Consider the following 25,977-nt stretch of genomic DNA (forward strand, 5'->3'; position numbering starts at 1 on the left):
TAATTGTATTAAACTGTAGTGAATTGGTAAAAAAGTAAATACAGGAACTATGGTAAGATGTTATAGAAGAAGTAATCACTGTAACTAACCACCAAATAATAAGTCAGACACACTCAGAAATATTATAGACACAGTCTAACGCACATAGTTACAGTCGAACAATAACAATCTGTCAGATATAGTCGGAAACCGTGCGCATGCGCAGAAAGGGGGGAGGAGTCGCTGAAAAAAGGTGAATGGCTCTTATGGCTGGCTAGCTAATCAGATGGAGAAAAAAGCACATTAAAATGTTCCTGAGTGTGAATTTCACTACTGTACATGTGCTGTAAACCCTTGATAAGGATTTTATGATTGGAAGCATCTCTCTTTCTGTATACATTGCTCTTTAAGCCGAGAGTGATAGAGTCGTTTCCTCTGATCTCATGAGGCTTTAGCATGCTAGCATGCCCTCTGATTTTATATCTCTCCTGAGCGCCGATATCGACCCCAGTTCTCCTAAATCACTCTATTCCAAAGGTAAGAACGCGTTTTTATGATACTAGGTCCTTTCTTCATTCATTTAGTTTTGCATTCGTCTTTACGGAGACGTTTAGCTGTGCATAAATATGAAGAATTGCTAACGTTACTTAGCACGAGAGGAGAGCACGCGCTAGCTGTGTGTATTTATAAATGTGTGTATATGTGTGAGTGAATGTGAGTCTATATGTATTCGTGTGTGTGAGAGTCTATATATAAATGCGTGTGCGTGCGTGCGCGTGCGTGTGTGTGTGAGATAGAGTGGGTGTGTGTTTGTTTACCTTTACACACATTTTAAGTGACTCGTGGCTCCGAGACAACCATGGTTTGTTGTCGAAACAACCAAGGATTTTTAGACACACACTGTTGTTGTGGTGTTTTATGTACAGTGACTTTGAAGTACTATAAAAGTTGGACTCGTGCCAGCATGGTAGATGATCCTCGCCCATCATAATTAATATTTCATCTGCCAATAGCAACACATTCAGCTTGACAGCTAACATGTTGCTGAATATAGCTGGCAGTGTTTGTCATAACAGACCTGACTTAAACATGTGATGTTCATATGTTGATATGATGAGAATACACTGGTTAGCCATTAACTTTCAGTCATTTGTAATGTGGATGAAGAGCGATACAGTCACTAATACATACTTATCCTGTGGTAAGCCAATGGGAAGTGAATAACATCCCCTTTTTAGGGTTTATGTGCTGATAATGATGCATTTTTAAATGTAAACTGAATGTTTTTATAGACTCACCAATTAATTCAGCACATTACAATGAGTTTTTAAAAGCATCACTTTTGTTTCTCGTCCATCACAGTTTGTGCTACCGACATGAATGAAAGTCATTATGAAATGTTCCCTTGTTTTTCCTGCAGCAGGGGCTGTATATGTATCACAAGTGCCTAATACTTGAATTTTGTTCACGTTTTTTAGTCTTTCTTCTTTGGAGATGGAAAATTGACAGGTCTGTGCTGCAGTTCTATGAATGTTTTGTGCGTCATGTCTCCGCACCAGTCACATGACTGAGAACCATGAATAGCTAACCACAACGATCCAATCAATTCCCTGTGGGCAAAATCAAGCCCTGCCTTACATTTGTTCTTGTTCCAGAAGTCATTTCAGAAAAGACTTTCGCAACTTCCATTTCGTGGTGACTTTAAATCATGCGACTGGATTTTTGGCCTGTGGGTGGCAAAGCAGACGAATAAGAACACCTTTGCAGCTGCAAAGCAACATGCTAAAACAGATTTAAGACCTGTTCACACCAAGAATGATAACTTTAACAATAACTATATTAGCATCCACACCAACGGATGATGATGTCCTGCTTATTCCGTCTGTCATATTAAATGCTTAAGCTCTTTAAAGTTGTGGATTCTGATTAGCTGTCAATGTTTTTATTTTTATCATTCATCAGCTGGGAAAGACCAATATCTTTCCTCTGTGTCGTTAGCATTGTAAGTTGTGGTGTGGATTTTATTGTTCTCATATTGTTCTTGGTAAAGGTCCGTTCACACCAAGACGAATGTTCATCACGAAAATTTGACAAACCCATGCAATTTGTCTGTCCAGATTAATGTGGAAAATATTGCATAAGCCAGACCGGCTGAATGAAAAGGAAAATTCAAATTCACTGTCTGACAGTAGGTGGCGTTTAAAGGCAGGAACACATCAAGCCGACGGTCGGCCGTTGGGCAGTTTTTGTTCGTCGGCTGAGTAAGTTTTCTCAGTGTGTTCCGCACTGTCGGCTGAAGTTGGTCCTCGTCTGCTTTTTTTCGTCCGATTCGACATGTTGAATCACCGTCAGAGCTCGTCGGTCCGTTGGGCCATCTGATCGTTCTGATTGGCTGTTCAGCTACTGCCACCTGCTGGTTCGGAAAGGCATTTCATTTTACGCAGGCGCAGAACAGACGTGCTACTTGGCCGTCGGCTGTCGAGCGTCAGTTTGGTGTGTCAGGCCAACTTTGGACACAGACGCTGCCAACGTGAGCCCACCCAGCCACTAGTTCGTCGGCTTGGTGTGTTCCTGCCTTAAAGCAGTAATGGGCATGAGTATGTCGTTTTGCACATTCTGCTGTGCCTCGCGCACAGTTAAACGTGTAATCCTTTCCAAGTATACTCCATTGACCATGCAGATGGATACGTTCGGCACATGTGCGCTACCTAGTAGGGTTGCACAGTGTAACAGTACTACTTTTAGTATTGTGATACTAAAGCTTCGAAATACTGGAAATGCCACTGTATTTTTTAAACGGTACTGTCGTCAATATGGTAGTACCGTAAGTAATGTTGTATGTGCGACAGATACATTATTTCAAATGTTCAAATCACTGATTCTCTGAGCCATTCATAAAAACAAGTGTTTTAAACGAATCATTGAATAAATGATTCAGAGACTCAATCGTTAAGACTTGCTGCCACCTACTGGCGGATTTAGTTTCCCATTTAGAAGTACACCTATTAATTTTTTCCAACATTTCATACTTATATATTCAGAGAAAGGATGTGCTCGAAGCCTAAATCCGAATTTGTAAAGGTACGTAAAATTAATAATACATTCTACGGAGCTCCTGAAGGGACATGGTTAGGCTTGCTGCAGTAGTCGGTTACATTACAGTGCATCAGATTTCACTTATCATCACATGAAGGAAGTAAGGAGAGATGACTGACAAGACGATGGCGGAGGATTTTATCAGTACCGCTAGGGCTGGGCGATATATCGCATGCGATTGTCACGCGCATTTCGTCTGTAAAGCTGGTTCCCTTATTACCGCTAAATCGCCATCACCTGCTTTCAAATGGAGCAGCATTTAATAGACAGAGCCGTAGTTCACTGACAAGCTACGCAATATCGCGTTCATTATCGAAGGCGATTCATCTGCGATAATGAACGCGATATTGCGTAGCTTGTCAGTGAACTACGGCTCTGTATATTAAATGCCGCTCCATTTGAAAGCAGGTGATGGCGATTTAGCGGTAATCAGGGAACCGGCTTTACTGATGAAATGCGCGTGACAATCGCATGCGATATATTGCCCAGCCCTAAGTACCGCCGCGCCTATACACAGAGTACGCGTGAACGTGAAGGAAGTAAAAGTGAAAAGCGAGTGCGCGTTCAAAAACTATTTCAATACCCTGCATAATTGATAGCGGCTCCCTGATGCCTGCAAATTATATACAATATAATTACCCAACTATATAATTGTGAAAGAATGTAAAATCATTGAAAAAGGTTTTAGAATTTTTATCATGTTAATAAAAAATAAAAAAAAATAAAAAATTAGATTAATATTACTTGCTGTGTTTGTTTGTTTGCTTAGCTTTTATTGTATTTATGTGATATTTGTAATTGAATTTTTGTAATTGACATGGCATTAAATAAAATTATACTCTACTAAAAGCATTGAAATATATTTTTCCCTCCCATCTCGTATTTTTTCCCATCATGTCCCTTTAGGGGCTCCGTAGAATGCATAGTATTGATTTTAAGATGGATTTAATTTGATTGGTAACTATTGCCAATTATTCAGAGAAAAATCTGGTCTATTTTCGTTTACATATTTGTTTTATTTTCTAGATTTGAATTATGAATAATACTGCATGAATCATGATGCTTCAGCTGGTAAAGTATCACAAGACATGTTTATGGTATTGTGAAATCCGTACTAGCTAGTGCACTTTTACATTCTAGTGTTCAGTTCAACTCGCACACGTGCTGTTTTTCATGCACAAGTCTGTGCGGACACAAAATCTTCATCTTTTTTTTTTTTTTTTGCACGGTCAGTTTTCTTCACAGCTCGATGGAAAAGAGTTTAGACCCCCTCTGCGTAAATGAAATTGACAGTACATGACTGTTCATGTCGGGTTTTAACAGACCTATTAACAGCCGTTAATTTCAATTAAATTATTTATCGTTCGAATTGCATATAGCAGCACCCTGGAAACCACCCACAATGTCTTTAGCACACACACTTTTCTTCAGAAAATGACACAATCTTGTATATTTATAGCTCTCAAGCTGTTTGATCTGGGTCACATGGTCATGCTTGGCTTTTGTGTCTGATTCACTTGACCCAACTTTGTAGTGACAGACATGTTTAACAGTTCCTACTAGGAATTGCTTTGCAGATGATTGTTTTCATTATCTGGTGCCACCTGCGTTCAGTGGAGGTTTTACAAAGCCAGCGTTCACAAAGATGAACTGTGTAATTATTGTGACACTTTGGCCTCCTTTCCAGCTTCAAGAGCTGTTTTTCTGTCCTTTCGGATTCCTTTGAACAGATTTAATCCCCACAATATAAAACGTTGCCTTGGCCGAGGAGAATCGGACGATCCCATTATCTTTTTGTTGTCCAGGGATGCATAGTGTTAAAATAGCAGGAATGCAGAACATGTGGTATTCAGACCTGCTGACCGTGGCTTCAGCTTCACTACAGGCACCAGGGCTTTTATTTACAAAGCATTTCTGTAGGGGAGTGTTGATTCAGGGTCCCATTTCCATCTCTGTGCTTGTCCACTTTGTTTCTCTGTGCCAGAATGCTATGCTGATCCTCAGATTGTGCTGCCACGTTTTATGAATAGGCTACAAAATAGTGCTTGAAACTCTTAAAAACAGTCAAACTTTTGATTTTCAACAGAAAGTCAGAAAATGTTGTTTGTCCACCAAGAACTAGGCACATGTGATTTTTGGATTAATCACAAATGTGAATTTATATCTCACAGTTTGACTTTTCACTTTATCTATCAATGAGACTATTTTTATTTAAAACTTTAGTTCACAATTACTTTTTTTTTTTTTAACTTAGGCTTTATAACAGACACTGCTGGGTCAGTTATAGCTTCCATAAACTAGCCTAGGCTTTATGTGAGCTGGTTTTATTTGTCGGTTAGTGTTTTTTTTTTTTTTTTTTTTCCCTAAACACATAACCTTAAAACCTTGACTTTGATGTTTTCTAGCAACATTTTTAAACATAGGAACATATAAAATATAAATCATTAAATAAAAAATAAATGACAGAACAAGTAACAGGATTGCAGATTTAAAGGGGACATATCATGAAAATGAGATTTTTCTGTGCTTAAGTGCTATAATCGGGTCCCCAGTGCATCTACCAACCCAGAAAACATGAAAAAGGACAGCTGAGTAACTTTGTTTTGGCAAGCCTTTCTCTGCAAGCATGTGAAAAAATGAGCCGCTCAGATTTCGCTCCCCTTGTGATTTAGGAAGGGGATCTTATTGTAATATTAACTGCCCCTTAATCTGCACGTTTCCACCCATGGCGCCGCCATTTTGTTTTCAAAAGTGAGGCAAAGCTTCAGGTGAAGAAATGTAAGTATTTTTAAGTAATGCAATGTGTTTCTTCGGTTCAGGCAGCTCCACTTTCCGTGTGCTTTTCCTTAGCCTCCATACAAACTGAAGTTGTGTTTGACAGAAATGTATCGGTGTTACTTATGACTTACCCACAAAACAGCTATACTACTAATGTGATGTTATTTTACGCCGGACTGCTTCACAAACGAGGGTAAATTCAACGCTGGATTTGCACAAAAGATGAACATGACGGCACATGCTAGTGGACGAGTTGAATCAACTCCACAGCAACTCCATAAATTTATCCACTAACCATTCAGAAACGTCCAGTTTCATTCTAAAAGTTGTAACTTCTTCCTGAGTCTCTCCATCAGTGTCGACTCCGGTTTGAACAATGTAAGGCTGAACACCGTTACTGACAATCCTCATTTTGGCTGTGTGAGATTCTCCACCTTTGTTGTTGTTGAGCTGTTGAAGCTCCGCCCTCTTCTGGAAAGCAGGCCGGGAGCAGCAGCTCATTTGCATTTAAAGGGACACACACAAAAATGGCATGTTTTTGCTCACACCCAAATAGGGCAAATTTGACAAGCGATAATAAATGATCTGTGGGGTATTTTGAGCTGAAACTTCACAGACACATTCTGGAGACACCAGAGACTTATATTACATCTTGTGAAAGAGGCATTATAGGTCCCCTTTAACACTTTAGGAGTTATCTGGTTTGGGACAAAACTTTGATTCGTAGTTATTCATTAACTTAAAAAGTGAGATGTAATGTAATAGGACACCAATTTGTACCCTGTGAAGCAAATAAACATTCATTTTCTTTTATGAAGCATGAATCTTTATTTAATAAAGCTTGATAATTATTATTATTTAAAAACAATCATATTGAGTACAGTGTACTCAAACAGAAATAAGCTATTGGCAGTAAAAATCAAGTATTTTGTTATAGGAAGTAACTCTGTTGTGAAGTTTAGCAAGGATTTACAGGTAATGTGAGAGAAGCTTTCGTGGTAGGGAAGCACTGAAGCAATACTATCAACAGCACTGTAATCATCAACATGCTGAACGAAGCACAAGGGCACCATGGGACGTAGTGTCCCGAGATGGAGCTCTGGGAATCATAAACACCTCCTCCTCTGCTTATTAAATATCTGCTGCTCTAAATATCTGCTGCTCATCAAAGAAGCGGTGCCCGGTATTAATGGTACAACTATGTATAGAGAGCGTTCCACTTTTCTTATTATGAAGCATATGAGATGAGGCAAATTTCTCTTTGTAACTACTAATCTTTTTGTGAAATGTGGCTGGATAATATGGCATTGCTCTTGGACTCTATAGACCTTATGTAGCCCCGCCCCTTTTCAGCGTTGCGCTCGTTGTCTTTTGACTTCCGGTTTGTATTTCCACAGCGATATTACATTTATGAATGAACTGCTCGTTTTAAACTCTTCCCGATCTACTGACATTTGTTAAGACATCTGCTTTAAACATAACAATGCTCATGATAACTTTCATTAACTCTACAACAAGGAAATCCACTTCACCAGCTAATTACTCTTTGACAGCGATGCCATAGAAATGTACAGAGCTACAGCAAAACGGAAGTTCAAAGACAATTTTATAAAGATGGCAGCGCGCTTGTTTCTCTGGTAAATAAGGTCTATACTGACACCTGTTGTCACCAAAAGCAAATGCTTACCAGTTACAGATGGCATTGTAGTAAATTATGTCATGCATATGTTATGATTCAGTACATCAGTATCATTATTGGATCATGTTATGTATTGCACATAATATTCGGCATTTTGTTTATGGTAAAATATTTCCATAATTTGCTCTTTTTGGGATCTTTGTAAATGTCTGCAACAGTAGTTCAAAGTCTGTTACGGGCTGCTAATAAACAACGCATGTGGTAAAGGAACTTGTTTACTGCTTATAAACTCGCCTACATGCTTCACAGGCTATAATTTAGTAGGCACACACCAATATTTTTGGTGCAGTTGTCTTATCATGCATATTTATTATACCTTAATTTAGGGTGTGCTCACTGTTCACACTTGTAGTTTGGTTCACTTGGTTCTTTTGGTCCAGAAATTATACATGTAGTCCTGGTTCGCTTAGTGGTCACACTGTCATTTAAAAAAAAAAAAAAAATTAAGTTATATTTATGGTCTTTTTGTGCCTTTATTTGGAGAGGACAGTAGAGAGCAGACAGGAAAGCATTGGGCAGATAGATGGGGGCAGAGTCGGCAAAGGACCTCGAATTCAGGTCGCCGTGAACACATTTGCGCCATATGTCGGCACACTAACCCTAGGCTGCCGGCGCTGACAACGCTGTCATTTTTAACACTGAACTTAAAGATAAAAAATGACATATATTTTGCGACAGAATTTACCGAACATCCAAAAATCTGCTGTGTCTAAATGCGCTCGTTGTATGTGTGTACATATGATGGTATTTTTACCAGCTGAGGACTCATGAAGAGTTTATAAAATGTTTAAAGGAGTCAAAACAGCGGCAGGAATTCCTCCATCACACACAAACGAAGATCTTCTGCGAGGAGACCTGGTCCATGTAAAATCTGTAGCACTGCATGATGCAAGATTATTCATTATTGCTCAACATTTGATTGTTCTTTGCCTTTGACAGCAAGTTGTAACATCCACTCGTAACATCTACTCCTCACTCTGACTCTCTGTCTGTCTCTCTCACACACAGTACTTGACTTTCTCTCTGTTTCAGAGTCAGTGTATGACCTGCTCCCTAAAGAGCTGCAGTTGCCCTCGGCCGTACAGCAGGACAACCCCACCATGAGCCAGAAGAGCGGTGGAGAGGCCGGACCTCCTCCTGCTGCTGCCCTGGCCTCAGGTAGCACACTTCTCACATCGCTGCTTTTATCCTCCCTGTCGTGTTTTAGTCATCTTTTTGTTCAAGCTGAAAGACTCTCCTAATCGGTTTGGCACACTTCTGTTCGGTCTGTGTGCGTGATGTTGAAGTGACTTCCTGTGAAGCTAAACATCCTCTGATTCTTTTGTGTCTTTGGATCTTTACTGTACTTTTCTCTTTGGCGTTGTGGTGTTATCTTTTTTATTATTTTTATTTGCTTGTTTTGTTTATTTTTTTGTCTCAGCATATGAGTTTGTGCACATTACTTTCTAGTGCTTCTGACCTGTGCTTCCTGTTTCACTTGATGTCACACTTGATTCACTTTTTTTACAACCCATCTGCACATCCTGACCTTTTTAGTTTTTTTTTTTTCTTCATGTCACATGTTTTTTCTCTCTCCTTTTTGGCTGTTTAGATCATTTCAGCTCATTTCGAGTGTTTTTCTTGACATGTCCCATTAAACCTGTTAAAAAGAACTTCCTGTTATTGCTGTCAGTGAGGTTGAGTGATTTCCAGATTTTCCCCAGACCCTGTTCTGAAGTCTCTGCCTATTGAGGGCATGTTATGGTTGAAGCCAGCCAATGGAATATAAACAGCACTTACTGGCTGACAGCGGTCTTAGCTCATTAGATGACACCTAAAATATTTCATTAGAAGTCATTTTTCATCTTTGTCTACAAATGTATTGGCGTTAGGCCTAATTTGGGGCTTTTCTCTTAAACTTTTTGCTTCTTTTTTGAAAGGCCTTTACTTCTTTCAACTAATGATAAAATGGATTGTAATCAGAGTAGGGCTGGGCAATATAGCATAAAAAAGAAACCCAATATTTACAATCTTGTGTATGCATGCATTTGCTCTGAAAAAGCTTTGTTTTTTTTCAACAGCCATTGTTGTCAAGTCAATTAAAATCTTTTTAATGCAAGAAACAAAATACAGTAAAATGCACCAATAAGAGTACCTATATAAGAGTACCTATTAACAGCATAATGTTTAATACAATATTAAATAGTCTGGATGAAATCAAAATTCACTCACTTGTTCTTCCTGTGATATGCTCACTTCTCTTTGCTGACAAATGAAAGACTGTGCTGCAGTTAAGCCAATTATTTTTTAAAGTTCAGTCAAATTCAGATTTTAAAAAAAAAAACTCAGTCAAATACCAGTGGGTAAAATCAAGTCCCGTCCTACGGATTTTGTCTTGTTCAATAGCCGTTTCACTTGGAAATACACATTTGTATTAAAGGGGACCTATTATGCAAAATTCACTTTTACGTGGTGTTTGAACATAAATGTCGGTAGTGTGTACACAACCACCCCTATAATGGTAAAACTAATGGTAAATCATAAGTATTCACATTATTCCGTCACAGTGTAATAGGCCCCGCCCACGACTGGTGACGCAATCTGCCCTGTTAGCTTAGCTCCTCCCCTGAGTGAACGGTACACAGTTTGCCATGTTTATCTCCTCACTAGAGCAGCTAGTGGAAACACAAGAATGTGTTTCATGTTGCTGAGACAATCTAAATATTCTGATGTTGGCTGTATCAATGAACACAGAAGGCGTTTTTCCATTCCACTGCGCTACTTTTCCATTGCTTTTCAATGTAAATGCGTGCAGCAAATGGTGTTCTAAAAACGCAGTGCTCAAGTTAAAAGAACTTTTAAAAAAAAATGTGTCTCAACACCTTGCGTTTTCCACTGAATGGCCCCCGAATGGGAGAAAAAAAATGCAAGGTCTATCTAGCGCATTTACATAGAAAATAATGGAAAAACAGTGCAGTGGAATGCAAAAACACATTCTTTGGAAATTGCCTCACACTACTACTTCTGCTCCGCCCTCTCATTTGCATTTAAAGGGTTAGTTTACCCAAAAATTTAAATTCTGGCATTAATTACTCACCCTCATGTCACTCCAAAATTGAAAAATCCAATGCCTCACAAGGATGTCTGTGAACCTTCTAGACTGATGATGTAAACAAATACTTTTGGTTAATTTAATTAATTTGCAGAAATTAGTCAAATTTCTGGTACTCATCTTTTTTTAAATGATAGATGTGTTTAAAATCATTTTGATATTCACAACTTTGGCTTCATCGACAAAATAATACCAAATATATCGCCCAGTCCTAATTAAAAGGCAATACTCTGATTGCAAATATGTTTGCAAGTAGCCAGGTTAATGTTACACTACCTCCTGTTTTGACAGGAAGCTGAGGGATCTTTAAGCAAAGCAGCCCAGACAAAATATCAGTGTTTTTGCAGCAATATATTTGAGGTAAAACAATCAACCAAAACCAAATACAGCACCAAACTAGGACAGTGAGAAAAACATTTTTTTTTTTTTTTATGTTCAAAAACTGGCCCAAAAAAATTGTAATTTAAAACAAAAACATGTTTTTATGAAAATGGTGATTTTTTTTTGCTCAAATGATTCTGACCAAATTTGCAGATATCTATATTGGATGACCAGCACTTATTGTTTATTCGCTGTCATTTGTCGTTTTTATTCCAGGGAGTTCCCTCTGAATCAGGGAGAGTCTGCATATAAAATGGTCTGCAGTTCTCTGCTTCGTAGGTCAGAAGCTTGTTTATTCTGTCTCCATGGCTACGTTCAGTCCCAACCAAATTGTCCAATTGGCATGCATTAGTCAACACCTCAGAATTTTCATTGTCCAATATTATGTGTTATGAGAGGCTGTTTTGAATAGATCAGCTCTGAGTTATCAACCAGTACCAAACCAGTTCGCCCAATTGGCATGCATTAGTCTCAGAGTTATCATTGGCCAATATAATTTGTCTGTGAAAGTCTTGAATAGATCAGCACTGGGTTATGCAGAAGTGTCAACAAATGCTCTGTATACCCCTTATGCATGTTTATTTTTTGCTTTTTTATGGTAGTTATTGGGCCATTATTGAGATTATACAAAATAATATGAAAGAAAGGGATTGGACAATGCATCAGCTTAATTAGGCCTACTTTAATTAGCAATTTATTATCAACAAGACATTCAAAACAGATGAAGGGCATTGACCAGATACCATGTCGAGTTTCACTGCTTGATCGGGACTGCTAGCCAGATTTAAAGGGACCAGTTTTTTTAAACATTCTGCATTGTGCACACTACAGATGCTGCTGCCACTTGCGCCGCTGCCTCCTCCCCTGGAGGACTCAGCAGTACGCTTCCTTCCTGTCCCAGCATGCTCTCTGCTACCTCAGCCCAAGAGCAGGCTTCCAGGCTCCACAGTGGTCCCACCACAGAGGGGATGCCAGAGAGAATGGGCGTGGAGCCTGGTTCAGTGGTGGCTATCAGTGCGGCAGCTGTGGGTGATGCTGTCGGAGCCACACAGAGCCAGGCGACCCCCTCGAAGCGACGGACCGTCCTGAGCATCTCTCCGCCTCCGGAGGATTTGCTGGATGACAGCCGTATGTCCTGTCAGGATGACCTGCTTCCCAACCCGGACTCGGAGCAGAGCAGCAGCATGTGGATGGACGACTCTGTGTCCAACTTTAGCATGGGCAGTAGCAGTTCGTACAACGACAATACTGAAGTGCCCAGAAAATCTCGAAAGAGAACTCCTCGCCAGCGGCCGGGGCCGAAACCTGCGGCCCGGGAGGAAGCCGGCATGGATGTGTTTGATGCAGACAGCGCTAAAGCGCCGCACTTTGTTCTTTCACAACTGGGTTCAGACACCAAAGTCACACCCAAAGTGAGGTTGGTTTCTCATTTTGCGCCTCAAAATAATCCAATATAAATTTAAAAGACGTTGTAGAAGAGGTGTATCAAGGAATTTTTAAAAATGACTTTCTTTTATTTTACCTTCAGCTCCCTGGAAGTTTCAAACAATCAGAAAGGGGGGATTCTTTCCATTCAGTACCCGCAGAAGAGCGAAGGGAAGGAGCTGAAGATTTTGATTCAGCCAGAGACACAGCATAGAGCACGATACCTCACAGAGGGAAGTAGAGGATCTGTCAAAGACCGTACCCAGCAAGGATTCCCTACAATCAAAGTAAGAATTTAATAAACATTATATTATCTGGACAAATGTGCATTTATGGAAGGAATACAGTTTATATGGTAATGTTTCTAAATATGGTACATCAGTTAGAGGGAGTCAGTGAACCAGTGGTGCTCCAAGTATTTGTGGCTAATGACGCTGGACGTGTGAAGCCTCATGGGTTTTATCAAGCCTGCAGAGTGACGGGGCGCAACACAACGGCATGTAAGGAAGTGGATATCGAGGGGACCACAGTTATTGAAGTGAACCTTGAGCCGACCAACTCTATGACTCTAGCGTAAGGATCATTCCATCTGTTGTTTCTGATGGAAATTACATCTCCTTTAGTTAATGTGCTTTGTATTGTTAAAGTGTAATGTGATGTGTCTTGACAGCGTGGACTGTGTGGGAATCTTGAAGCTGAGGAATGCCGATGTTGAAGCTCGTATAGGGGTTGCTGGCTCCAAAAAGAAGAGCACTCGAGCTCGTTTGGCCTTCAGAGTCAACATCCCAAGACCTGACGGATCTGTTCTTACCCTCCAGACTCTCTCCTCTCCTATCTTATGTAGTAAGTATAAAGGGTAGCGGGGTATAGATTTGATATTAAGGGATTTTATTTTCAGCGCTTTTAACTGTACTCTTTGTGTCACATTTTCAGCTCAACCTGCTGGAGTGCCAGAAATCCTTAAGAAGAGTCTTCACAGTTGTTCTGTCGCAGGAGGAGAGGAGGTCTTTATCATTGGCAAGAACTTTCTCAAAGGAACTAAAGTTCTTTTTCAGGAAAATTCTACAGGTACTGCAAGGATGGACATCTTATACCATAAAAAAAACAATGACTTTATACTTGGTATTAGCATAATGCCTCACATGGCAGTGATGGCAGAGCATTGCATACTTGGTGCACTGTCACCTTTCAGAATGCAGTGACACATGAAATATATTCAGAATGCAATGACACATGAAAACTTGCATAGCTAGTTTGACGAACACACTCCTATCTGTCCAATGTGTGTCGAACATCTTTTTCCTTCATGTTTTTATTTTTCTTTTCAGATGAGAGTGGCTGGCAAGCTGAAGCAGAAATTGACATGGAACTTTTTCATCAGGCAAGTGCAAGACATGGCATTACAGTTTTTAGTTCTAATGATAATGATTATCATTCAAAAATATCTTGTCTAAAGCATCTTCTCAACATAATTCGATCCAGAATCATTTAGTGGTGAAGGTTCCCCCATATCATGACCAGACAGTGGCCTCACCAGTGTCTATTGGGATTGCCGTAGTGACAAACGCAGGGAGAACACATGATCTACAGCCTTTTACCTACACTCCTCTAACAGGTTGGTGAAGAGAGGATGCATTTATAATAACAACAGGTATCCAGCTCAGAAGTTAATGAGGAAAAATTGTAAAGATGTGTTGACTATAAGCAAGTCCCAGACATACAGTTGGAACCTGTCGTATTTTTGAGGAAATGGCTGGGGTTAGGTCAAGTCTAGTCACCTTTATTTATATAGCGCTTTTTACAATGCAGATTGTGTCAAAGCAGCTTTACAGTGATAACAGGAAAATAATGTTGGCTGCACAGCAGCTCTAGAAGAAAATGGTGTCATTGTCCAGCTTAAGAAAGTTCAGTATTGATTCATTTCATTGTAAAAATCATTAGTTATTAATTTTGTTAATTTATCTATACAGCAGTTCTGGAGAAACCAGTGATGTTATCGTCCAGCTCAGATCAATTTGCATAGAATGGTGTCAATGCAGGCAGATCAAAAACATTGTTGAATATCAAATTTTAGGCATTTAAACAACTAATCATTTATGTCTACAGGTAATTTTGGGGGGTGGGGTTAAAGTTTTGGTGGTAGGGATACTGTTTAGTCTTTGAAAGGAATGTTTTGCAGGACCAACAAAGGATCATGAGCCATGCATATGCTACTTGGGTAAATTGGGTAAAGTATACTTGGGTACATCAAGTTACTTTGGTGAAACAGGTATGGAATTGTGAATCTTTGTATAGTTGAGACTCACGAATATTAATTTGGTCATGCTGATGGTGCTTTGTAACTCTCCCGGAGTGTCCAGTTGTATAGTATTGGTACATTTGCATCTAAATGCTATCTGACGGAAGAAAAGCATCAAAAATGTCTAAGTAGCTTTGGGTAAAGATTACAGGCTATTATTTTTGTCAATATTGCTATAAAGTACTGTCAATTTTCAAATTTTTTTGGTAACACTCTTTAATGGGACAAAGTAAAACATTGCACTTATGCACTAGTAAATGATACCATCATTAATTATTTTAACTCTTTTCATACAGAGAAAGTTGAAATACCAGTGAAGTCAGAACTGCCAGCCACAGTCAAAACTTGTACCTTTGAAGAGCAGATAAAAGGTGTGGCATTATAAAAAACATAAAATAAAAATAATAATAAATAAATAAATAATCATGTTTTGCTGCTAAACAGATTTAAATTTTAAGCACAAATGTTTCATGACTTTGTTTACAGCAATGCAGACTGAGACCAGTTGTCTAAACAATGTCTTAATGTTACCTATGGTCAAACGAGAAGAACCCATGGAAGTCTCCTGCAACGCAACACCTTCAGATATTTTCAAGGTACTATAATTTTTAAAGCCCATCCATTTTGAGTTAATGTTCCAGTTTTAACCTTGTAATCCTTTAGATGAAGAAGCAAAGTATTGTTTTATGAATGGGGCATGAAAATTAACACTTTTTTCCCCTTATTTTCACAATGCAGCCTGTAGAGGCCCTTAGTTCAACCCAACAAATCTTGGAGATAAGTACTGTCCTTCCCTCTGCCACTAAGTCTTTTCCAAGCCCTGTGGCTCTCCAACCCGTTGACTCACAACAGTCACCGCTCAAATATTTACGACTCAAGAAACCTTGTCCACCATTCAGAAGCAGGACATTCCTTCACCTGCATCGTTCCAAGTGTCCTTGTCAGAAGACACAACAGTTCTCCAGCCTGTTCCCCCTCAGGTCCCTCAGCAGTTCTTGCGGGAAACCCCAGAAACTTTGTCTCCAGAAGACAACAGTGCCGATGGAAGTGGAATGGTATTGGTGGGCATAGACTCTCGGAATCCTCCATCCCAGCAGCCACAGGTTCAGGCACTTTTGCCCCAGGATGGGGTTGCACAGCTAGAGAGAGCAGTAAGAGAGCTGCAAGCACAACAACAGCTAAATTCTGTACTTTATAGCCCAGCTCCATCTGCAGAGAGCCTTCAGCAACACGTCCAGGAAAACATGAACAGTTTAAGGTTGGGTGGAAATGAGACAACTCTAACCAACCAGCAACAGCAGCAGCAAGAGCAGAATATATTAGAGAATCTGCATCAACAGCAACAGAAGGCACTTGTGGATCTACAACATCAACAAACAGTCCTTGAAAATTTACAGCAACATCAGAAGGTCTTGGAAAACCTCCAGCAACAGGCTCTTGGGAACATTCAGCAGCAGCAGCAGCAAACACACAAAGTTTTGGAGAATCTACAGCATCAACAACAGCACCAGAAAGTTCTTGAGAACATTCAGCAACAAAGTTCTATAGTGACTCTGCAGCATCAGAAAGTCATTGATAATCTTCAACAGCAGCAACAGCATCAGATAAATTTAGAAACTCTTCAGCATCAGGAAGTATTAGAGAGCCTAAAGCAACAATTGCAGTCAGAGCTCTTGCAGACCCAGATTCCAATGCAGTGCACACCTAGCTTCACTAGTGAACAGCAAAGCTCCACACAGACTAATAATCTATCGCAGCCCTCTGAAGGCTTCCTCCAGAACCCACCCCAGCAGCAGTTACAACAGCAGACTGCACTTTTCCAACAGACTGGAAGTCTTATGACCATTCAGACATCTAGCTTCCTGCAGCAGCCATCCTCTCAACCCTCACCACCTCAGCCACTTTTTCATAACCCCTTGACTGAAACTCAAGACTCACAGACAGTACTCTTCGGATCCACAAAGTCACCACAGGTTCAAGCAGCCTTATTTCCGGGTACCATGACAATGCTAACAAGCACCAATATACCCACAGAACAGCAGGCTCCTTCAGCTAGCCTGTTTATTACTCAAAGTGTGTTGCCTAGCCAGCTACCATCGGATAATAACCAGAACCAGCAGCAGCAACAAATAACTTTTCTCACACCCATGCAGACCTCTGGAACAGATGCCCAGACTGTCTCACTTTTTCAGGGACAAACACAGTTGTCCACCCCAATGGAACAACAGTCTCCCCAACAACAACAGATGGCAACACCCCAACAAGCCCCTCTCTTCCCAAATATTGCCACAATATCCCCAAATCAGCAGCAAACACAGACAGGCATATTGTTCTGTACCACAACCATTAATCCCCATGATCTGCCCCAGGCCCTGTTATTCAGTGGGCAGAACCAAGCTACACTAGGAAGTGACCGCCTCCCAGAAAATATTTTTCAGGAGCAGCAACCCATGCAAGTTGTTCCCAGCTCTGAAAATGTTACTGTGAACAACCCTTCAAATCAACCCACAGTCCCAGCAGCCCAGCCAACTCAAAATCCATCAATTATTTTTCCACAAGCCACTGTCGTGAGTGTTACCCAACAAGACTCTGCAGAGCCCATGTCTTTTCAAGACCAGAGCACCGTTGTGAGTGACTCGTCTGCCAGTATGCCTTCAACACGGACAGAACTTTTTCAGGACCAGCAACCTATGCAGGTTGTCCCCAGCGCCACCAGCGTAACCCCTGTCTCTCCTACGGACCAACCTTCTGTCAACAATTTTTTGCCTCAGTCAGCAATTTTATCCCTGCAAGGTGGTGTAAGTTCTCAAGACTTACCTCCAGCTGCCACAGCAGCCACCATTTTTAGTGGACAGAGTGGTGTGGCAGTGAGCGGTCTACAGAACTCCACACCTACCACCCCTCAGCAACCTCCCAGCCAACTCTTTCAGACAGCTATTGGGGGAACTCTCAGCCAGCCTGGACAGCCAGGGCAAGCAGGCCTTTTTCTCTTTGAGATTCCCAGTGGTAAGTTCAATTAAGTCAGCATGAAATTAGAGTTGCAGTCATAGTAAATAACAATAGATTTGAGGGGGGGAAAGTGGATACCATTGGGACATGCTTTATATCATTCCTTCCTTGTCCCACCACTGCACATTTTGTATGTCTCCCTCATTGGACACGCCTAGTTTAAGTCTTGCAGTCTCTATTAAGTGAGTTTTCTTCACAATTCACAATAGCCAATGCTATTAAATCAAGATTAAATCAATCAGAGTTCAAATCTTAGCAAATGAATGCAGAATAAAAATGCCATTGGGTCATGTTGAGATGTTCTGGAAGGTGATTCTGTCCTTGACCCAGTCCAGGGGAGTCCAGATCTGCTCCTGGAGGGCCACTGTCCATCAGAGTTTAGCTCAACTTGCCTCACCATACCTGCCTGGTAGTTTCTAGTATGACCTTGATTAGCTGCTTTAGGTGTGTTTAATTGAGGTTGGAGCTAAACTCTGCAGGACAGTGGCCCTCAAGGAGCAAAATTGGACACCCCTGACCTAGTCCCTATCAAAAAGTTGGTTCTGGCATTGGAGTAGTCCTTCACTGTGGAATGCCCATATATAATGATCCAGTAAATTTCTGATAGGTAAAACCAAATCTGTCCTGAGTTTATTTCTCATGAATCAATGTGCAGGCCTTCAGATATTGCATTAACTTTCTAAATTGGCTTTATTGGAGAATGTGCCTTTCAGGGCCTCAAAAAGCTTAATCTTTCTCTCTTTTATTAGAATGTGGACAGCTAATAAATTCTCCTGGTCCGGCATTGTCAGATCAGCTTGTCACCATGGGTCATCCTGGTTCGGATCAGAATCAGACCCAGCTTCAGACTAATGCGCAGATTCAGACCTTACTGGACCAGACCAACAACCTTGACGACAAGATAGACGAACTTCTGGAAAGTTTTCAGGAGCAGGGAAAGACGCTTCCTAGGGATTTCTTGGACCATTAAAGATAAGTAGTTTGAAGCCTCACTTCAGTAGACCACCGTCCACACAGCTTGTCGTGTTACTTTACATCTTGTGTTTTATGTCGGTGTTATCTAAACTTATCTGAGGGTTGTCTCAGTTGGGGGTCTTCACTTATATCTATGTTTCTGAAAGCTTGTAATGTGTTGTTTTGGCGGGGACATGTTAGCTATGGATCTTGTCACAGCTCCTTTTCTTGATGGACATATAAGGGTCCACTTTATTGAAGCCACTGTTTGGCATGTCAACATATCATGTGACCCATTAAGCCATTAAGTATATTGGCACTTTGCTACTTTGTATTGTGTTCTTGACTTCCAGTTGAATCTTCTCCATTAATTGCCATCATTAATCTGTTTTCCAGTAGAAACCAACCTAGTACAATATAAAATCAAAAACTCTGTTGCCGTTGAGATACTAATACATTGTGAATGAATTTGAAATATATTTAGCACTTTAGGGAGTTTCTATCGGAGATTCTCCCTTTTAGCTTTGTAACCCATACGTGTCTACTTGGCTGTCAAAGCTTTTCATGTTTTGATAGTCATAATGCTTTTCTAAAAAAATGTGTTTGTTTCATTACTTTTCAGTGTCTCTTTTCTGAATATAGCCTATTTTATGAGCCAATTTTTTTTTTTTTTTGTGTGTGTGTGTTTGAATGTTTGACATGTCCATCTAATCTCTCCGTTTTCAAGTGACATTTAAAGTCATGATGCTCTGTGTAAATCACTCCTACTCTTCTCCTCTGTTTTAGTTTTATTTAATTTAATTTTATTTAAATGAACAAGAGGTCCAACTTGTAGACATGAATTCCTATCAGGGATGTGAAAATGTGCAACATTGCCATTGAGATATGTGAACTGATTGTATTATCATCCAGCAGAGGGTCTACAATTTGTGTTTGTTTGTGTGCTCAGCAGAAAGATATGGAGCACATTGCTGTTTGTACTATAAGATGCAGCTACGTTCTTGATTTTGAATTGTGAAATATGTGGTTCATGGAGATTATTCAAATAAGCACAAGCTTGGAAGAGGATTTGTTGTGGTGGTGCATAATGTTGTTACATACAACTCGTATGACCTTCTTTCATCTGTGGTACTCAAAAAAACAAACAACAACAAAATAAATTGAAGATATTTTGCTTTATGAGGAATGCATGAATGAGAGAGTTACCGTGGAAATTTTGGTCTGTTCCTCACACAGAGCCTCTGAAGACTTGGATTTTTTTCGCTCATGCTCTTTTGAGTTTGAAAGAGCGTTTTTTTTTTTTTTCTTTGTGTTCCACAGAAGAAAGATCATACAGATTTTGAAAGACACAAGTGTGAGAAAATAATGACAGGATATTTATTGTTGATGTGAACTATCACAGCTATGAGTGTTTTTGGGCAGCTTAAAGTGGCAGTTAGGTCCATATTTCCTTGAGGGTTTAAGAAGGGATTGGATTGTATTCAACCTCCCAAAGTTACAATAAACCCCATCTATGATCAGATAGAGTCAAGATCTTAGAGGAGAAAATCAGATAAAATCCCAAGTTTTAAAACGAGCTATGATGAAGACTGCTTCATACCATCACTGCACGACAATCTCGTCATACGAGTTTTAAAAACGAAATCACTTATTTCATGCAAACTGGAAGATTTGTCTACACATGCAGTCATGAGAGTGAGGAAGGCATAGTGTACGCTAGATAATGAACTCATACAGGGTCTAATATTGACAGAATGCTGCTACATTTTGTCATGACTAATACTAATGGGTTGTTTACATCAGTCTTCAGTTTTTAAATGGTTTGAGTTGCTCTATTTACATTTTGGAGCATTGTAGTTTCACACTCTCACTGAGGAGATCTTTTAGTGGTAGGACATTGCTCAGATGTTTTATGAAATCACATTTATTTGACATTTTACTTGTTCATAGACATGCAGTCTTTTTAAAAGCTTTTTTAAGACTTACATATTTTCAATGTACTCTATTCTAAGAAGCAGCTTTTGCATTGACAATATTCTCATGCAAACATAATGTGAGGCAGTTCTTTTTAAAATCTTCATAAACACCTTTTTATTTTGATTTTTACATCATACCTTTTCTTGTCTTTATATTGTTTTTTTTTTTCTTTCTTAAATATGCTTTATGTAAAATTTGCATAACAAATTGTAAATAGTAGTTTGGCTGTTTCACGTGTGCTGTTCCTTTGTGAGGTAGCAGTTTGTTAAAAGCGTGCTCTCTTTGTAGTAAAACATAATATCTCGCCTGCAGGTGAGGCATACATACAGTATTTTTGTAAGACTCAATTTCCAAATGTACTATGTACATTTTAAACATTTAAAAGTGAATTGTCCCTTCTGCAGTACTGTATTTCATATGTCAATATTCAGAGCGGTGGAAATGATGGTCTTTGTCCCCATCACTGTGTTACAAAATGGAGATTGTTATTTGTTAAGTGAAATGAAATATTGTCAATTTGTAAACTAATAAAAAAGGCTGGTTTTGGCTGTGGGTGAGTCTCACACAGACAGTAATTCTTTTGTCATATTCCACCCCAAAATCAAAAGAAAAAAATCTGAAAAATCTTATTGAAAATAATAAAAAAAAAAAAAACGTAAAAACCAACTGAATCGTAAAGTACATATTGGTACTATTTGTTGTACTGAATCAAATTTATGCTGATTTTGATGGCCGTTATAGTGTTGTTGGATTTTTTTTTTTTTTTTTTTTTTTTTTTTTTTTAATTAGTTATGAAAATAGAGTTTTTACTTTGATTTTGGGGTGAAATATGACCTGGATATTTCTTTGTTAGATATATAGGCTAATGTTCTGGAACTTGGGTTCCATGCAAAGCCATAAAACAAGAAAACTGGGACTGGAAGAATGTGTTTTACCTCATGGTGTAGTACATATAGATTCACTCTACATCTAACCCGAGGACCAATTAAGAAGAATATTTTCTCAAAACAAGGCAGCAAAATCAATGTCTTTTGATTTAAAGTAATCATTTGTCCATTCATCTGCTCCAGCTTATGTCAAAATCATACTTCTGCACAAATCCATCATTAACATTTTAAGAGGTTGATTTCTTTTCTTTACTTTCCATCATATTGTGCTTTTTGATTGAAAGTACTTTGTGCCTTTGCAAGCCTTTCCTCTTACTTCTAAAGGACCTTTGTATATAATTAAATACTTAGATGTAGTAATTACTAGTTCTTAATCCACAAGTAAAAGACTACAGTTTTTTTTTTTTTTTTTTAAATTATGTCTGGTCAAATTGTCTTTAACCAGTCTGTATGTGTAGTCTCAAATACATCTGAACATTTATATCATGAAACTGCTATGCAGCCTCAACACACTTTTATTTTTATTTTATTTAATATGTTGACATTCTCATCCACTGGTGGTTATTGCCTCTTGAAATGTGTAAGATCAAGGTTAAAGAGTGTTATTGTTCTCAACGATTACAGATTTTCTGTTTGCTTGGGCAGCAGGTGTTTGAAGAATTTCTGTTAGTAAATGTTAAATTAAAAGAGGTTTGAAGAGCGCTTACCCCAATCACCAGCTCTGTGTGTGTGTGTGTGTGTGAGAGAGAGAGAGGGGCGCATTTTAAATGCACTCTTTTTACACCGTTTTGAATTTTGTTTGCTTTTGTTTGATGTGATTAACGTCCATTGCTTTTAAAGTTGTAATAGGACAGTGGTTCTCAACCCTCTCTCTTACACTAGGAGTGTTGGTAGATTCAAATCAATAATTCTGTTTAATTGTGTGATTTCAGAATTTAAGAACTGTATGTATTAACAACAATTGTTAATGGGATAAATTTTAAATTGGTGAGTTCTGTTTGCCAGAGTGTGTAAGCTTGGACCAAATTTCTACATTGTTGTTTGGTGTTCAAGTGATGCACTTTCACCAGAGTGACAAATAGGGTTGTCAGTTAACACATTGCACATCCTATTTTCAGACTGAAATGACATTTATTGTAACTTATTTTAAATAAGCCATCTTTCTACCCCTGTGTAAGTTGGCTGATGCCCCCTACTGGCCTCCTGGTTCAGAACCACTGTTATATAGATTCAACAGTTCACTCATGAGTGTGTAAGAATGACGTTCAGTATCGTGAAGAAACGTCAACTAATGACATCTGCGTTTTTTTTTTTTTTTTTTTGCTTTAATCAGTACATTTGTATACTCCTGCAGTTATATTTCTGTAAGATGTGCTGCTATATAAATAAAGATAGATATGAAGTTCTTTCCCTTGTGTCTTGTATGTTTTGGTATAGGTGTAAATTATAAAAAATTTTGTGTGTATGTTATATTGGGAAGAAAAAATACACTAAACTTGGTTAAGGTATTAAAATGACAAAATTATTTGTCAAGAAAGGCAAACTTCAGCATATAATTAAATATGAGTTTTGTTGTAGTATTCAAAAAAGGCATAGAAAAACAAAAAGCTCACTGGAAATAAAGCACACTTTGACTACAATGGAATCAGTTATTAATGATTTGTTGGTTCTCCCTTGTTTCCTAGCAAACATTTGGACGTTTAATGTCCCTCCGACACGTCCTGTCGTAAAAAATAGTTCCAAAATGAAATCTGAATGGACATTATCTTACTAAATTAATTAATTTATACTACACATAGCTAAAAGTCATAGTTATACATGCAACCCCAGAGAATTGTAGACATGTAAACGTACCTGAATGCCTTTTTAGGAACTATTCTATTACATATTTTTACTGAATTATGCCGTCCTACCGCGACTATTTTTGGCCAGGGACAATACGTTGCCGTGGGTTTTGATTACAGCAGGGCATTGACCCACTAAACTTTGTGCATGTGTCATGCTTAACTTCTTTCCAGTCCTCCTTGAGTTCTTCCCAAAGTTGAGCTTCATTGGAAGACCTGCATGACTTCTCACAATTCAATTTTTAATTTCCCAACGGTTTTTAAATGGCTTTAAGTTCAGGGGACTGAGGAAGCCGCTTGAAGACTTCAAAATGCTGAGCATGAACACTTTCATTCCATGAGTGGTGTGTTTGAGATCATTATCATGTTGGAAAATACACATTTGATCTCCAAACAGATCCTCTAAACTTGGTCTCATTGTGTTCAGCAGGATTCCCAAGCTTTGGTCCATTTTCGCAGTGCCAACAACTTTGTAGATCCTTCCAACACCTGCTGCAGACATGTGTCCCCAATACCAGTGTTTCCCCTGCAGTGCTTAATGGCACCACACATGCATTTGGTATTAAAACACTCCAGTTGTCTCCTACGAACATACCTGATACCGTCCAGTGCTTGATTGTTAAATTTTGACTTGTTGGGCTGCAGAATGTGGCTCCAATCGTCCTTATGTTCTTTGCAAATGCAAGGTGTTTTTTTGCAGTAGATACAACTGATAAATGGTTTCTTTACTGGTACACAACCCCTCAATCCAGACTCTTATAGTCGTTGGCTTACAGTTCAAGGTAAAATTGGAGGTCTCATCCAGGTCTTTAGAAGCTGTTTTGAGGTGGTCCCACGTTCAGATGATTTTCATCCTTCTGTCAAACTGCTCACTAATCTTCCTTGACCAGCCACAGCACTTTCCTTTCAGAATGACTGCTCTCACTGTGCTTTGAAATCATTCTGTGGACATTGGGACCATTCGCTTCCAGCACATGAGCAATATCCTACACCAAATGACCAGATTTAGCCATTTCAACAATATCCTCTTTGATTGCAGAAGACGGCTCATTCCTTCTGGCCATTTTCACTAAAACCTACAAAATGTCATCTAATAATATTGCTAATACCTGCTACATAGTGATTTATTGAATTATAGGCAGGGAATAATGAGTTCAGGCTTAAAATGAGCAAGATTTAAGTAAATGCATTACTTAAAAAGTCATTGCTGTCTCAAAAAAACATGAAGGACAGAATGAAGCTTTTGGGATATGGGAAGTTGGAGTGATGAATCACAATGAAACAGAGGTGCATGGTGATGCTCCAGAGCGGTGTCTTGACATTGTTCAACTACTCATGAACTGTTTGAAGCCATTAACATGTGGAACAACACTGACTCTTCTTAAAGGATTAGTTCACTTTAAAATGAAAATTAGCCCAAGCTTTACTCACCCTCAAACACATCAATGTGTCGTCACAAGCCGCAGGGTTTAATTTGGATTTGTCTGTGCATGTTTTTTTGACTCTTAAATATGGAGTTCCCATTGACACGCATTATACGACTGACAGACGGCAACGGTTGGAGTTAAAAATCATCATTTGTGTTCAAGAAACAAAGTAATCTACATCTTGGATGCCCTGGGGGTAAGCAGATAAACATCAAATTTTCATTTTTGGGTGAACCATCCTTTTAGTAAAGGCATTCTGAAGCAAAGTGATGTGTTTGTGTAAGAAAAATATCCATATTTAAAGCGGAACTCAGTAAGATTTGCGAAGCTCCCCCTACAGTTTCCTTCAATGAATCACACTGTTGTAAATACTCCAAGCGCAGCTCTGGACTACAACGACTACAACGCTCACCAGCGCAGTAGTTTTGCAAATACAGTACAAGAAAGAGGAGGTGGGTAATTTGCAAATACAGTACACTCGATGGAGGTGGGTAATTTTCGAAATTGTCTTATAAAGTCATAATATACATTGTTTTTGAATTACCGTAAAGCATTTTGTCACTCTCGCGTGAACGTGAACATGAGGCGAATTGTGTCGGGTCGATGCAGCTCAACTTGCAAGTGCTGTATTCTGGCGTAGATGTGCCAGAGGGTGTTGGTGCTCGCCTCAAACACACCACTACAAGTCAATTAACCATCGTAAGGACTTAGAAAAACATTTATGAAGGTAAAAAAAGTTCCTTAGTTCTGCTTTAACAATTTATAAAGTAAAATATCTCGCTTCTGCTAGACCGCCTTCCTTGTTCAAATTATGGAAAAAATGGAACTGGCATTGTGTCAGTTACACTTTTTTCTGTAGTAGGGAAGGTGTAGAAAGTAGCTTAAGCTTTTTGAACTGCGAGAGTTTTACACTTTCTTCGTGAGTTGAATACAGAAGTGTGCTCCTGCGGAAACTAGATATTTTACTTCTTAGTTTGTTAAATATGGATTTTTTTTTACACAAACGCATCGCTTTGCTTCAGAAGGACTTTATTAACCCCCCGGAGCCGTGTGGAGTATGTTTATGATGGATGGATGGAGACACTTTCTTCAGCTCATACTTGTTGATCCTGTTCACTGCCATTATAAAGA

The 25,977-nt window shown here is 39.2% G+C and overlaps 1 protein-coding gene across 1 annotated transcript; it reads left to right on the plus strand.

Moving 5' to 3' along the window:
* Positions 1-187: 187 nt before the first annotated feature.
* On the plus strand, positions 188-22,984 carry nfat5a (nuclear factor of activated T cells 5a). Its single transcript, XM_048157763.1, is given in 14 exon segments — positions 188-516; positions 8,585-8,710; positions 11,856-12,441; positions 12,553-12,736; positions 12,832-13,022; positions 13,120-13,292; positions 13,383-13,517; positions 13,778-13,830; positions 13,932-14,064; positions 15,045-15,119; positions 15,235-15,344; positions 15,487-15,601; positions 15,604-17,754; positions 18,507-22,984. Coding segments are annotated over 14 exon segments (4,326 nt in total). The 5' UTR covers positions 188-443; the 3' UTR covers positions 18,728-22,984.
* Positions 22,985-25,977: the final 2,993 nt, after the last annotated feature.

This window comes from Megalobrama amblycephala, linkage group LG15, assembly GCF_018812025.1.
Source record: "Megalobrama amblycephala isolate DHTTF-2021 linkage group LG15, ASM1881202v1, whole genome shotgun sequence".
Taxonomy (NCBI): domain Eukaryota; kingdom Metazoa; phylum Chordata; class Actinopteri; order Cypriniformes; family Xenocyprididae; genus Megalobrama; species Megalobrama amblycephala.